Source organism: Chelmon rostratus, chromosome 11 (genome assembly GCF_017976325.1).
Source record: "Chelmon rostratus isolate fCheRos1 chromosome 11, fCheRos1.pri, whole genome shotgun sequence".
In the NCBI taxonomy this organism is placed as follows: Eukaryota; Metazoa; Chordata; class Actinopteri; order Chaetodontiformes; family Chaetodontidae; genus Chelmon; species Chelmon rostratus.
Window position 1 is genome coordinate 660,279 of NC_055668.1, and position 16,683 is coordinate 676,961.

The 16,683-nt window shown below is 41.2% G+C and overlaps 1 protein-coding gene across 1 annotated transcript in view; it reads right to left on the reverse strand.

The window, feature by feature from the left end:
- Positions 1-4,565: 4,565 nt before the first annotated feature.
- Positions 4,566-16,683, reverse strand: part of pcca (propionyl-CoA carboxylase subunit alpha) — a 46,881-nt gene continuing 34,763 nt past the window's right edge. The window contains exons 22-25 of the mRNA XM_041948032.1: positions 5,453-5,531; positions 5,252-5,317; positions 4,876-4,995; positions 4,566-4,759 (exon numbers count right to left, since the gene is read on the reverse strand). Of these exons, the coding sequence (XP_041803966.1) occupies positions 4,566-4,759; positions 4,876-4,995; positions 5,252-5,317; positions 5,453-5,531 (459 nt within the window). The remainder of the gene's footprint in view (positions 4,760-4,875; positions 4,996-5,251; positions 5,318-5,452; positions 5,532-16,683) is intronic.

Consider the following 16,683-nt stretch of genomic DNA (forward strand, 5'->3'; position numbering starts at 1 on the left):
TTCCGAGTCCTTGGGCATCGACTACTCTGCCATCGCCCAGTTTCACTGCTTGTGACTTAGCAAATTCCTGGTAGTCCTGCAGTATTTCTTTTGAACATGTCATGTGTTTTGATGCACCTGAGTCAATCAGCCATTCAACTTGCTTGGCTTTCTCATTCTGATTTGTTTCTCTGGCAACAAATGCACTGTCTGTTGCACTCTCAGAATTCTCATTATCCTCACATGTCATGCGCTTAGCCTTGTGGGTTTGATTTTTCTTTTTCAATTCTGGACAATTTCTTTTTAGATGTCCCTCTTTCCCACATTTAAAACACTTCCATTTTGACCTGTCTATTTCAGACTGTGGATCCCCACGCACTTGTGTTGCCATTGCAGAAGCGCCACCTGCAGTTGTAACACTGGTACTGTCATTTGCCTGCAATCGTTTTTGTTCTTCATTAATCAGTGACTGCTGCACGAATTGAAGAGTCAAACTTTCCATCTTTGTCTCTAGGGCAGTGACAATCGTTGCATAGCTGGAGGGAAGACTACCCAGCAATGTCACAATCTGATCCTCTTCCTCAATTACAGCACCTATTGCACCAAGCTGATCAGTTAACTCTTTCATGCGTTTCAAATGCTCGGTTATCGTTTCACCTTCCTTCATTTCACATCTGAAGTACTTCTTCTTTAGAAACAATTTGTTTGCTAGGGTATCTCTCTCAAAATGTCCCTTCAGCGTATCCCACGCCTCTTTAGGTGACTGGCAACTTGTAATCAGGTACAGTTGAGATGTACTTACATTAAGCACCAACATCGAAAATGCTTTTTCTTTCTTCCTAACGAATTCGGCTCGTGCTGCCGCGTTAGCATCTCCTGCTAATACCTCCGTCTCCATTACCATGCCCCACAAACTTCGAGCTTTCAGTAGATGCTCCATTTGGAATTTCCACGTAGCCCAGTTGTCTGCTCCACTTAGCTTCTCGATAAACAGTCTGTCCTCCATTGTGAATCCCACAATACCGAGTACTCCTCACAAAGTCCGTGTGAAACCGCTGTTTTAAGCTAAATTACAAGAACTGACTGGACCTAACTGGGCCCATAACCTGTTGAAGTTTCAAGTGGTTTTTATTAACTGAACTGCGGTTTTTACAGAGTACCACTAGGTGGCAGCATTACACATCTTGACCTGCATTGTCAAATTACTGTATTACAACACCCAGTACCATGATGACTACTCCTGATATGAAATGTTTAGTTTATGCTTTTAAACATTATGATTGTTTCTGTTGATTCACTTTGTTCTGTTTACTATTTCCACATTCAGGTGCAATTAAGAATTGCTTGCTGTAAGTCACAGCAACAAAGAACAGCTTACACACACTGGCATACATATAGGATGCTCAACACAATAAAGACATGCTTACATACCCACTAGACGATTATGAGACTTTTACTTTTTTGTAATTGACAGTTTATTATTTTTCAAACAAATACAAGCAACAAACGGGTGAATGGCAAAACAAAACTGACAGGAACACAAAAACAGACAGAAACACAAAAACACAAGCCACCACACTGGCACTGCTCAACAATCAATCACACATCAAGTACAAATCACTGCCATAATCACAGTAGCAGGCTGACCATCAGCTCACAGTCAGCCAGTCTGTAAAGCGGCTCCATGTGGACATATATTGATCCAGTCTATCTAGTAGAGAGTACATCACCTTATCATAAGCAGCTAGTTGTGCCATTGTTGTAGACCATTCTTCATAGGGGGTGGCCATTTATTCCTCCAGTGCCTTAGTAATATCCGTTTAGCTGTTGTGAGAGCCAAAACAATCCATCTTTTCTCAAAACATGAAAAGTCTTTGTCCTGAAGCTCCGTAGTCGATCCCAAGATAGACAGTTAGTTTTGTAGAAATTTGAAACTTTTTGTGCAAGACTTCAAATCTAATCTGATGGATGTTATTCCACCAGTCTTTAAGTACTGGACATGTCCAGAGTATATGTAGTATAGAGGCACCACTCCGCCTCATCTCCAACAAGAGTCTACTGGTATTAAGTTCCATTTATAAAGTTGTTCTGGTGTCCGATGCCATCTATGTATTATTTTCAGTTGAATGAACCTATTACCTATTTCTTTGTACATTGTATTAATGTTCTTTAAACATGATTCCCAATCCTCAGGGGATATGCACACCTCCATATCACCTGCCCAGTGCTTCTTAACCTTGAGTAAAGGGTCACACAGTTGTTCCTGTAATAAACTATTAATCTTAAGGGTAATGCCTCTGCCTGAGCTTGATTTAATCAGCAGACCTTTATTGGACTGCCTATAGGACAGGTAAGCGGGCCTCCTAACCATTTAGACAAGACACTTTGTATTTGGACATACCTCCAGTATTGATTATGAGGTCATTTGTATCTATCCCGTATTTGGTTGAAACTTAAAAAATGCTTGGTATTGCTATCAAATAAATGTAAAATATAAATTATCCCTACTTTTTGCCAAATGGTCCAGTTAACTGTTTTACCCCCGATTAGAATTTGTTTGCTATTCCATAGAGGTGCATTAGGGGATTTGAACGGCCCGCTCTATGTAATAGATAGATAGATAGATAGACTTTATTTATCCCAAGCTGGGAAATTGCAGTGCAGCAGCAGCATTACACACAGTGAAATAAGTGGTAACACTTTATTTTAAGATACACCTATTCACCATTAGTTAGTTGCTTATTAACATGCAAATTAGTAACATATTGGCTCTTAATTAATCATTATTAAGTACTTATTAATGCCTTGTTCTGCGTGGCCTCATTATGCAACCAGTTAGCCATTAACTAAAAGTCTTTCCTCAATAACCTCAGAATTATTGCTTATTAGTACTAAGTAAGGAAGTTGTTGTATATGAATTATGATCTTAATATGCTTTGCTTAGTATGGACTTAATAAGGTGGTAGTACCCCAAGAATAATTATTCTCCCTTAATACCACTTGATGAATATGGTCTGTTCTTACATAAGAAAACACAAAACTACAAATATTAATAGTGTCCAAATAACTCTAAATTAAGTCTTTGTTACATAGAATATGTTCCCCATACTAAAGTGACATCTTGATCATTACTAATTCACTAATAGTTGAACACTTATTAACCAACACATGTTCCCTAAACTAAAGTTGCCTCCTTTTCACAATTAGTTAATATGTTATAGCACACAACTACTGCAATAAACAAGTGATGGGTTACACCTTTGAAAAATGGGTTCCCTCTCATTCAGTAGTAGAATAACAAAGACAGCACAAGTACAAATACCTCATTTATTAAACCACTGGTTCAGGTTTTCCCAAGGCTGACAACAAATACTGCTCGACCAGGTAATCTTCCTGAAATTTCAAACGCTGACAACTGTATCAGTGTATGTAAATATGTCATGCAATATGGTATCAAGTGTATAAGCAGGTCATACTGTATAATACAGGTACTCTATTGTTGAAAAACACTGCACAATATAAAGTACAAAAATACAAAAAATTGAAATCTAAAAAATATAAAACCTGCACAGCTCAACTTGACTTGTCAAAGGTTAGAACAAATGTACTGAACTGTACAAACATTGCACTTCAGCAGCCTAAACTTGCTCTATAATTACGGCATCAGGTGACTGATTCCCCTGTGCACAAATATTTCACTTTTCTAAAACCATGTAACAGAATTTTAACTGAACAAAGAAGCTCACTTAAGTCCTAATATTTCATCAACAAGGGGAGGAGTTGACCTGTGGCCTTCATGTCCTCTATAATGCTCTTCTTCTCAGAGGTTATGTGCGTTGCACACCTCTTAGCAAAGGACTGCAGGGTCTCAGTTGCAGGATCATACTTCAGGGTGTTGAAGGTTACAGGATCCACAATGCTGAGCTCTGTAATTGCAGCAGTCATCTTGATGGTTCCCTGGTCCACGCCATTGATTCTGAAGGCTTCAGTCATGGTGCGGACTTTGCTTAAGCTTTTCAAGACTTTTTTATATCTGCTGATAACCTCAGCTGGCCCTTTCACTGAAAAATATATAAAACAAAAACAAAGAAGAAATGAGCACAAACCACGGCTTAAGGTCAACTGAAATTGCTCAAACTGGTCACTTCTCTTTTGATAAAAGTATGAAGCATATTCTAGGAATTGAAGAATCTGCTCATTTCTTGATATGATTTCAAGCACAATATGTGGTTCAGAATCCAATACAAAAATGAAAAAAACTGTCAGATCTGTATAGTTGGTAAGTCTTATGTTTAATTCTGAGAGACAATCTTTCTAGCAATACATTTGATGTTGGGTAATAATTAGTGTGAATGCTGCAAATGGAGCTTTATTCTGATGAAAGCCATATTTTTGACTTTAGACATTTAATTTTTATTTATCATCAGATTCCTAGTATATTCAGAATCTAGAACTGAAGATTTTTGCCTCATAATTACTTCAGGACATATTTATAACAGCTCTTCCAATGCTTTTATTAATACTTATTTTTCATGACCACTTGGTGCTAACAGGGCAGGTGGTTCAAGTTATGCCATTCTTACCTCTTACATGAGCTTTTCCAGGCACAGCCACAGTTGCAGATGCAGGTGGCTGTGTCCGACGTTTCTTCCTTCTTTGGATGACAACATCACTGTCCGAGGACTCACTGATGAAGAAGATGGGGGAATGACATCATCTTCATCCATGTTGCCGTCATCATCCTCATTGTCGTCCTCCAAAGTAAATACTTTAGGTTGAGCTTTGATCAAATAGAGGATAGATGAGACAAAGATCAGATTTTTATGAAAATATATCACACTGTTCATTACAATTACATTATATTTTGCAGATACAAGTTGCCCCCAAATCACTCACATGATCTCTTCTTTCCCATGATTTGCTCACGCAAGAAATTGCGCTCTTGCTCAAGATACTTTATTATTTTTTCTTGCCATTGGATCCTGGCTTCTAGGAACTCCACTTTGGAATTTGATCCTTAGAAATAAGAGAGCAGGATACGAAAAAGATTATGATTTGACAGTATTAAAAGAGTGAGACAGAGAGAGAATGACATGCATGCAACAAAGGTAGTGGACCAGATATGGTGTGTGCCTTAATTTAATTTGTAAGCACACACATGTATACTGACAAAATCTCCCTACAACTTTAATCTCAGGCGGAAAAATCACGCAAGAGATGAAACTCAGCTTAGACAACAAAGATACACTGCTAGAAAATGAGAAATCATTACCTGATCCTATGCTGCTTATGCTGCTGCAACTTGGAGCAGAGCCTTTATCTCCTTTATCTTCAGGACCTACAGAATGGCATAGGTACAACAAAATGTATGCATATAACATATGACTAGATGACTTTAAACGTTTAAACTCATTTGGACAAGAAAATTATTTAAGTATTACAGTTCCTTGAAAGTTAACAGAGAAAGATTTACCATCCAGATTATTTTTGGTCTCCTCTGTCATCAAGTCATCTTTAGGGACTTTAAGGGACAGTTGCTTCTTGGCCTTAGGCTATAGAAATATAAATAAATTAATGTCACTATAACTGGCAAAATGTAACTTAATAATAATCTACACAAGATTCAAAAGCTCTTCTTGTTCAATGACTGCATAGTGCATAACGTATTTTTCATTATAAAATGTTGTTCATACCAGAGATGGGACCATGTGCAAGTCTCAAGTAAGTCCCAAATCATTTTTCTTTGGGCAGGTCAAGTCAAGTCTAAGTCACGTAGTTATTGCAATTTCACCCGCAGAATAGAAGATGAAATCTGTTGTCATGACAACACCATTCTCAGTCTTCACTCATTCCAAATAGTTTTAGATAATAATTTGATATTTTATAGTCTATCCCCCGCACTCTCTCTCCCCCTCCTTCCAGCGGTCCTTTCAAAATAAATGCATAAAATAAATGCATAAAAGTCCGGGAAAAAAAAACGACTGAGCTGTTGCCGTGCCGGTGAGAAATATAGTTGTGGCATTATTTTTTGTCAAGTCAAGTCAAAAGTCAGCAAAAGAGCGACTCGTGGCCAAGTCACAGTGACTCGAGTTCCCATCTCTGGACTACGTTAAAGCATTACGCACCTGCACTCAGCTATCTTAACATTACATAAGCTAATTAGCTTCGACACTGCATATAAACGGGAGGGTTTAATACTCTTTAACTATGTAAACGGCCGGGGGACGGGTGTTATGATGTCCTTGCAAAACTCAGGGAGACTTTCAACTAACAGGCTAGCGCTTAACTTACCATTTTTGTTAGACGAATTTCGCTCTTCACTCTCCAAGCTATGAATGAAACGTCAAATAGCCGCCTTCTCCATGAGTACCTTCCTGCAGGTAAGATGGCCGACAAGGATGAAGTCTTAAGCGGAAGTTAAATAATTGCCTTCAAAATAAAAGCTTACAATATATGCTGGAAGTATGTAAAGTTGTTTTTTACAACGATTTAAAAAAGATATAGATATAAATTGCTCTTTCTGTGAAGGACACCCTTTAGAGATATTTCATTTATTTTGGTCTTGCCCCCCCCCCTCTCCAGCAACTTATGGATATTTGCAACTTGATTTCCACCTGTATTGATCCACATTTTTGCCTTTGCTTTGAAAAATAAAAGCTTACAATCCATGCCGGAAGTCTCAAGCGGAAGTTAGTTAATCGCCGCTAAAACAAATGAAAGCTCACATGTATGTTTACACAGAATTTTATGCATTTTGTCACATGACAGCAAAGTAACAGCCAATTATTGGATTAGAGCAACGCATCGGAGTAGCACGGCTGCGGATTGGTAGATTCTTATGTCAGTCATTACACTACAAAGTGGGTCACTTTGCGCCTTTCTTGAAGCAGGACTGCGAGGTTGAAACCATAGACGGTATACATCCATAGTAATAAAAAAAATCGCCATGGTATGAGATAAAAAAATGAAACTAGAAAATTCCCTCTGGGAAATTTTGAAAGGGACACGGGGTGTGTTCGAGCCGACAAAATTATCTACGTTTTAAAGTTTGAATGAAGTCTCTAGGACCAAGTATGCCCGAGCAGCGGACAATTGAAAAAGGCTGAAATTTGAGGAAATTTCCCCATTCATTTCTTATGGGAAATTTATCGCAGTTGTTTGCGTCTTACGTCGGCCTTCGATGGTCATAGCTCGAAAACCGTAAGAGATATCAAAATGTGCCGAGGGTCATTTTGAGCCGACAAAATTATCTACGTTTTAAAGTTTGAATGAAGTCTCTAGGAGAAACTATGGCGAAGCAGCGGACAATTGAAAAAGGCTGCAAATTGAGAAAATGGCAGATATCAGAGGTAGTCAGTCCCTGATTAATGAATTGCTCTCAGCTGTGTTTCTGTGGCTTTCTCCTTGTCTGTCTCTGTTGATCACCTCAGCTGTCTGTGTCTGCTTCTCTCCTCTGCTTCATGTCTCTGTTAACATGAATTAATGAACTGAATCAATAAACATGAATGGAGCTAATGCTAACGGAGCTAACAGAGCTAACACTAACTGAGCTAACAGCTAAAGGTGCGAATATAGCTAACGGCGCTAGCGCTAACAGAGCTAACTGTGCTAACAGAGCTAACAGAGCTAACGGCGTTAACAAGGGGGCGGGGGGATGGGGTTTTCATTATGCATTTGTCTGTGTGTGTGTGTTTATGTATCTGTCGTTGTGTGTGACTGCGTATGTGTGTGTCTTCGTCTGTTTGTGTGTGTGTGTGTGTCTGCTTGAACTACACAAGCAGCCCAACCAGCTCCTACATGGAGATGTGTCTGGTATATGTGTGTCTGAATGTGTGTGTGTGTGTGTGTTTGTTTGTGTGCGTGTGTAACTTCTGCCCCACCTGCTGATAATTACCTCTCTACCTCTCCCACTTTTTACCTGTTCGCGCTTGGTGAAGCTGAGTTTAACTGTTTGTTGGACGGAGATTGTTTTCAAACAATGCCCTTGTTTTGACTGAGCTCGTTAAGATAATCATTCTCAGGCTTGTTGTCCTGCAGATGTGTGTGCGTGGGTTATTGACCGGTGTGTGTGTAAATGACAGTTGCACCTGTTAAACTCTTCCCTTGAAAAGCGGCTTTTTCGCTGTCGGTTTCTTCCGAACAACTTGCGATTGTGTCAAAACCGTAGCTGCTATCAAAAAACCGATTACACTGTGAGATGCGGACAAGTCTGGGCCAGATGTACGTGTGTTTTATGTCCAGATATTCTTTAGAAAAATGACAAAATGGTCGACTTAAAAAGACTCTGCGACTCAGAGAACAGGAGTTTGTATTGTATGCAGTGAGATTTGGGTTCGGCGAACCTCCTGAACTAAATCCTCTGGTGAGAGAACCGTACCTCGTATCAGAGTGTACTATAGATCATCGGACTCCCGAGAACTTCCTGAGTCCGGCCATCTCCTCGTTTTATTCCTGACACAACAACTTTTCGTTTTATGGCGATCTAAAGACAGGAGGCATTTCTGCTTTGCTCACAAAACAGCTCTGAATTTTAACATGGGACTTAATGGGAGAACAGGAGGGCGCTGGCTGCACAAAACGTCTCACTATTTAAATTCAGTAAGTCTCTCGGCTTTTTCGAGGACATCACACGAAAGAGGACAAGTTTGTCTACAAAATGAGCCCAAAATTATGCGTGTAGAGTGTAATTTGTGGCCGTAGCGACGAGAAAAAGAGAAGATTTTCAGATCGTTTTTAGACTCTGTGCCACTCTAGCACGCACTCTAGCACGAACATTCCGCGCAATACACACCCATTATAATCTCAAAATTTCCCGCCAAACGATCACTGTCATTGAACAGTGACTGATCAAAAACTATAGGACCAATCAAAATGTGGATGAACACACCAATAGACCAGACTTGGGTCTACATTTTAAAGTTGAAATGAAGTCTCTCGGTGAATGTATGCCTGAGCTACAGATGTTTGAAAAACTCCAATTTCAATCTTGTTTTTTTCACCGGTCCCATTCATTTCTTATGGGAAATTTATCGCAGTTTTTCGCGTCTTACGACGCGAAAAACTGCGATAAATTTGAGAAAAGTAATAGCACACCGATCCCGAACAATACGCACGTTTTGATATATAATTTGCGAGGGTTTTCTCAAAGCTGCGGGGCGAGTTTGAGGACGAAAACTTGGAGGAAGATGAAAAATAATAACTAGAAAATTCCCCCTGGGAAATTTTGAAAGGGACACGGGGTGCGTTCGAGCCGACAAAATTATCTACGTTTTAAAGTTTGAATGAAGTCTCTAGGAGAAACTATGGCGAAGCAGCGGACAATTGAAAAAGGCTGCAATTTGAGGAAATTTCCCCATTCATTTCTTATGGGAAATTTATCGCAGTTGTTTGCGTCTTACGTCGGCCTTCGATGGTCATAGCTCGAAAACCGTAAGAGATATCAAAATGTGCCGAGGGTCATTTTGAGCCGACAAAATTATCTACGTTTTAAAGTTTGAATGAAGTCTCTAGGAGAAACTATGGCGAAGCAGCGGACAATTGAAAAAGGCTGCAATGTGAGAAAACTGCAGATATCAGAGATAGTCAGTCCCTGATTAATGAATTGCTCTCAGCTGTGTTTCTGTGGCTTTCTCCTTGTCTGTCTCTGTTGATCACCTCAGCTGTCTGTGTCTGCTTCTCTCCTCTGCTTCATGTCTCTGTTAACATGAATTAATGAACTGAATCAATAAACATGAATGGAGCTAATGCTAACGGAGCTAACAGAGCTAACACTAACGGAGCGAACAGCTAACGGTGCGAATAGAGCTAACGGCGCTAACGCTAACAGAGCTAACTGTGCTAACAGAGCTAACAGAGCTAACGGCGTTAACAAGGGGGCGGGGGGATGGGGTTTTCATTATGCATTTGTCTGTGTGTGTGTGTTTATGTATCTGTCATTGTGTGTGACTGCGTATGTGTGTGTCTTCGTCTGTTTGTGTGTGTGTGTCTGCTTGAACTACACAAGCAGCCCAACCAGCTCCTACATGGAGATGTGTCTGGTATATGTGTGTCTGAATGTGTGTGTGTGTGTGTGTGTGTTTGTGTGCGTGTGTAACTTCTGCCCCACCTGCTGATAATTACCTCTGCACCTCTCCCACTGTTTACCTGTTCCTGTTCAGTTTTGACGTGCTGTTTTTAATCACTTTTTAGCTTTTGGTTAGCCCTTTTGGTGTGTGCATTTGTGTGACTCCTGTCTCAACCTCTTTGGCAAAGAGCTTTCTGAAGCTGAGTTTAACTGCTTGTTGGACAGAGATTGTTTTCAAACAATGCCCTTGTTTTGACTGAGCTCGTTAAGATAATCATTCTCAGGCTTGTTGTCCTGCAGATGTGTGTGCGTGGGTTATTGACCGGTGTGTGTGTAAATGACAGTTGCACCTGTTAAACTCTTCCCTTGAAAAGCGGCTTTTTCGCTGTCGGTTTCTTCCGAACAACTTGCGATTGTGTCAAAACCGTAGCTGCTATCAAAAAACCGATTACACTGTGAGATGCGGACAAGTCTGGGCCAGATGTACGTGTGTTTTATGTCCAGATATTCTTTAGAAAAATGACAAAATGGTCGACTTAAAAAGACTCTGCGACTCAGAGAACAGGAGTTTGTATTGTATGCAGTGAGATTTGGGTTCGGCGAACCTCCTGAACTAAATCCTCTGGTGAGAGAACCGTACCTCGTATCAGAGTGTACTATAGATCATCGGACTCCCGAGAACTTCCTGAGTCCGGCCATCTCCTCGTTTTATTCCTGACACAACAACTTTTCGTTTTATGGCGATCTAAAGACAGGAGGCATTTCTGCTTTGCTCACAAAACAGCTCTGAATTTTAACATGGGACTTAATGGGAGAACAGGAGGGCGCTGGCTGCACAAAACGTCTCACTATTTAAATTCAGTAAGTCTCTCGGCTTTTTCGAGGACATCACACGAAAGAGGACAAGTTTGTCTACAAACTGATCCCAAAATTATGCGTGTAGAGTGTAATTTGTGGCCGTAGCGACGAGAAAAAGAGAAGATTTTCAGATCGTTTTTAGACTCTGTGCCACTCTAGCACGCACTCTAGCGCGAACATTCCGCGCAATACACACCCATTATAATCTCAAAATTTCCCGCCAAACGATCACTGTCATTGAACAGTGACTGATCAAAAACTATAGGACCAATCAAAATGTGGATGAACACACCAATAGACCAGACTTGGGTCTACATTTTAAAGTTGAAATGAAGTCTCTCGGTGAATGTATGCCTGAGCTACAGATGTTTGAAAAACTCCAATTTCAATCTTGTTTTTTTCGCCGGTCCCATTCATTTCTTATGGGAAATTTATCGCAGTTTTTCGCGTCTTACGACGCGAAAAACTGCGATAAATTTGAGAAAAGTAATAGCACACCGATCCCGAACAATACGCACGTTTTGATATATAATTTGCGAGGGTTTTCTCAAAGCTGCGGGGCGAGTTTAGGGACGAAAATTTGGAGGATGATGAAAAATAATAACTAGAAAATTCCCCCTGGGAAATTTTGAAAGGGACACGGGGTGCGTTCGAGCCGACAAAATTATCTACGTTTTAAAGTTTGAATGAAGTCTCTAGGACAAAGTATGGCCGAGCAGCGGACAATTGAAAAAGGCTGCAATGTGAGAAAACGGCAGATATCAGAGGTAGTCAGTCCCTGATTAATGAATTGCTCTCAGCTGTGTTTCTGTGGCTTTCTCCTTGTCTGTCTCTGTTGATCACCTCAGCTGTCTGTGTCTGCTTCTCTCCTCTGCTTCATGTCTCTGTTAACATGAATTAATGAACTGAATCAATAAACATGAATGGAGCTAATGCTAACGGAGCTAACAGAGCTAACACTAACGGAGCGAACAGCTAACGGTGCGAATAGAGCTAACAGCTCTAACGCTAACAGAGCTAACTGTGCTAACAGAGCTAATAGAGCTAACGGCGTTAACAAGGGGGCGGGGGGATGGGGTTTTCATTATGCATTTGTCTGTGTGTGTGTGTTTATGTATCTGTCGTTGTGTGTGACTGCGTATGTGTGTGTCTTCGTCTGTTTCTGTGGCTTTCTCCTTGTCTGTCTCTGTTGATCACCTCAGCTGTCTGTGTCTGCTTCTCTCCTCTGCTTCATGTCTCTGTTAACATGAATTAATGAACTGAATCAATAAGCATGAATGGAGTTAATGCTAACAGAGCTAACAGAGCTAACACTAACAGAGCTAACACTAACGGAGCTAACAGCTAACGGTGCGAATAGAGCTAACGGCGCTAACGCTAACAGAGCTAACTGTGCTAACAGAGCTAACAGAGCTAACGGCGTTAACAAGGGGGCGGGGGGATGGGGTTTTCATTATGCATTTGTCTGTGTGTGTGTGTTTATGTATCTGTCATTGTGTGTGACTGCGTATGTGTGTGTCTTCGTCTGTTTGTGTGTGTGTGTCTGCTTGAACTACACAAGCAGCCCAACCAGCTCCAACATGGAGATGTGTATAGTATATATGTGTCTGAATGTGTGTGTGTGCGTGTGTGCCTGTGTAACTTCTGCCCCACCTGCTGATAATTACCTCTGCACCTCTCCCACTGTTTACCTGTTCCTGTTCAGTTTTGACGTGCTGTTTTTAATCACTTTTTAGCTGTTGGTTAGCCCTTTTTGTGTGTGCATTTGTGTGACTACTGTCTCAACCTCTTTGGCAAAGAGCTTTCTGAAGCTGAGTTTAACTGCTTGTTGGACAGAGATTGTTTTCAAACAATGCCCTTGTTTTGACTGAGCTCGTTAAGATAATCATTCTCAGGCTGGTTGTCCTGCAGATGTGTGTGCGTGGGTTATTGACCGGTGTGTGTGTAAATGACAGTTGCACCTGTTAAACTCCTCCCTTGAAAAGCGGCTTTTTCGCTGTCGGTTTCTTCCGAACAACTTGCGATTGTGTCAAAACCGTAGCTGCTATCAAAAAACCGACTACACTGTGAGATGCGGACAAGTCTGGGCCAGATGTACGTGTGTTTTATGTCCAGATATTCTTTAGAAAAATGACAAAATGGTCGACTTAAAAAGACTCTGCGACTCAGAGAACAGGAGTTTGTATTGTATGCAGTGAGATTTGGGTTCGGCGAACCTCCTGAACTAAATCCTCTGGTGAGAGAACCGTACCTCGTATCAGAGTGTACTATAGATCATCGGACTCCCGAGAACTTCCTGAGTCCGGCCATCTCCTCGTTTTATTCCTGACACAACAACTTTTCGTTTTATGGCGATCTAAAGACAGGAGGCATTTCTGCTTTGCTCACAAAACAGCTCTGAATTTTAACATGGGACTTAATGGGAGAACAGGAGGGCGCTGGCTGCACAAAACGTCTCACTATTTAAATTCAGTAAGTCTCTCGGCTTTTTCGAGGACATCACACGAAAGAGGACAAGTTTGTCTACAAAATGAGCCCAAAATTATGCGTGTAGAGTGTAATTTGTGGCCGTAGCGACGAGAAAAAGAGAAGATTTTCAGATCGTTTTTAGACTCTGTGCCACTCTAGCACGCACTCTAGCACGAACATTCCGCGCAATACACACCCATTATAATCTCAAAATTTCCCGCCAAACGATCACTGTCATTGAACAGTGACTGATCAAAAACTATAGGACCAATCAAAATGTGGATGAACACACCAATAGACCAGACTTGGGTCTACATTTTAAAGTTGAAATGAAGTCTCTCGGTGAATGTATGCCTGAGCTACAGATGTTTGAAAAACTCCAATTTCAATCTTGTTTTTTTCGCCCGTCCCATTCATTTCTTATGGGAAATTTATCGCAGTTTTTCGCGTCTTACGACGCGAAAAACTGCGATAAATTTGAGAAAAGTAATAGCACACCGATCCCGAACAATACGCACGTTTTGATATATAATTTGCGAGGGTTTTCTCAAAGCTGTGGGACGAGTTTGAGGACGAAAACTTGGAGGAAGATGAAAAATAATAATAATAAGAAGAAGAAGAAGAAGAAACGCGCGGGATAGTAATAAGTGACTCGGGGCTACGCCCCGAGTCACTGGCTCCTGCAGCAGAGCTGCAGGAGCCAGTGCCTCGGAGCGTGCCCCGTGTCCCTAACTAGAAAATTCCCCCTGGGAAATTTTGAAAGGGACACGGGGTGTGTTGGAGCCGACAAAATTATCTACGTTTTAAAGTTTGAATGAAGTCTCTAGGACAAAGTATGGCCGAGCAGCGGACAATTGAAAAAGGCTGAAATTTGAGGAAACTTCCCCATTCATTTCTTATGGGAAATTTATCGCAGTTGTTTGCGTCTTACGTCGGCCTTCGATGGTCATAGCTCGAAAACCGTAAGAGATATCAAAATGTGCCGAGGGTCATTTTGAGCCAACAAAATTATCTACGTTTTAAAGTTTGAATGAAGTCTCTAGGAGAAACTATGGCGAAGCAGCGGACAATTGAAAAAGGCTGCAATGTGAGAAAACTGCAGATATCAGAGGTAGTCAGTCCCTGATTAATGAATTGCTCTCAGCTGTGTTTCTGTGGCTTTCTCCTTGTCTGTCTCTGTTGATCACCTCAGCTGTCTGTGTCTGCTTCTCTCCTCTGCTTCATGTCTCTGTTAACATGAATTAATGAACTGAATCAATAAACATGAATGGAGCTAATGCTGACGGAGCTAACAGAGCTAACACTAACGGAGCTAACAGCTAGCGGTGCGAATAGAGCTAACGGCGCTAACGCTAACAGAGCTAACTGTGCTAACAGAGCTAATAACGGCGTTAACAAGGGGGCGGGGGGATGGGGTTTTCATTATGCATTTGTCTGTGTGTGTGTGTTTATGTATCTGTCATTGTGTGTGACTGCGTATGTGTGTGTCTTCGTCTGTTTGTGTGTGTGTGTCTGCTTGAACTACACAAGCAGCCCAACCAGCTCCTACATGGAGATGTGTCTGGTATATGTGTGTCTGAATGTGTGTGTGTGTGTGTGTTTGTTTGTGTGCGTGTGTAACTTCTGCCCCACCTGCTGATAATTACCTCTCTAACTCTCCCACTTTTTACCTGTTCCTGTTCAGTTTTGACGTGCTTGTTTTTAATCACTTTTTAGCTGTTGGTTAGCCCTGCTTGTGTGTGTGTTTGTGTGACTACTTTCTCAACCTTTTTGGCAAAGCGCTTGGTGAAGCTGAGTTTAACTGTTTGTTGGATGGAGATTGTTTTCAAACAATGCCCTTGTTTTGACTGAGCTCGTTAAGATAATCATTCTCAGGCTTGTTGTCCTGCAGATGTGGGTTATTGACCGGTGTGTGTGTAAATGACAGTTGCACCTGTTAAACTCTTCCCTTGAAAAGCGGCTTTTTCGCTGTCGGTTTCTTCCGAACAACTTGCGATTGTGTCAAAACCGTAGCTGCTATCAAAAAACCGATTACACTGTGAGATGCGGACAAGTCTGGGCCAGATGTACGTGTGTTTTATGTCCAGATATTCTTTAGAAAAATGACAAAATGGTCGACTTAAAAAGACTCTGCGACTCAGAGAACAGGAGTTTGTATTGTATGCAGTGAGATTTGGGTTCGGCGAACCTCCTGAACTAAATCCTCTGGTGAGAGAACCGTACCTCGTATCAGAGTGTACTATAGATCATCGGACTCCCGAGAACTTCCTGAGTCCAGCCATCTCCTCGTTTTATTCCTGACACAACAACTTTTCGTTTTATGGCGATCTAAAGACAGGAGGCATTTCTGCTTTGCTCACAAAACAGCTCTGAATTTTAACATGGGACTTAATGGGAGAACAGGAGGGCGCTGGCTGCACAAAACGTCTCACTATTTAAATTCAGTAAGTCTCTCGGCTTTTTCGAGGACATCACACGAAAGAGGACAAGTTTGTCTACAAAATGAGCCCAAAATTATGCGTGTAGAGTGTAATTTGTGGCCGTAGCGACGAGAAAAAGAGAAGATTTTCAGATCGTTTTTAGACTCTGTGCCACTCTAGCACGCACTCTAGCACGAACATTCCGCGCAATACACACCCATTATAATCTCAAAATTTCCCGCCAAACGATCACTGTCATTGAACAGTGACTGATCAAAAACTATAGGACCAATCAAAATGTGGATGAACACACCAATAGACCAGACTTGGGTCTACATTTTAAAGTTGAAATGAAGTCTCTCGGTGAATGTATGCCTGAGCTACAGATGTTTGAAAAACTCCAATTTCAATCTTGTTTTTTTCGCCCGTCCCATTCATTTCTTATGGGAAATTTATCGCAGTTTTTCGCGTCTTACGACGCGAAAAACTGCGATAAATTTGAGAAAAGTAATAGCACACCGATCCCGAACAATACGCACGTTTTGATATATAATTTGCGAGGGTTTTCTCAAAGCTGTGGGACGAGTTTGAGGACGAAAACTTGGAGGAAGATGAAAAATAATAATAAGAAGAAGAAGAAGAAACGCGCGGGATAGTAATAAGTGACTCGGGGCTACGCCCCGAGTCACTGGCTCCTGCAGCTATTTCATAGCTGTAGGAGCCAGTGACTCGGGACGTTGCCCCGTGTCCCTAACTAGAAAATTCCCCCTGGGAAATTTTGAAAGGGACACGGGGTGCGTTCGAGCCGACAAAATTATCTACGTTTTAAAGTTTGAATGAAGTCTCTAGGACAAAGTATGGCCGAGCAGCGGACAATTGAAAAAGGCTGAAATT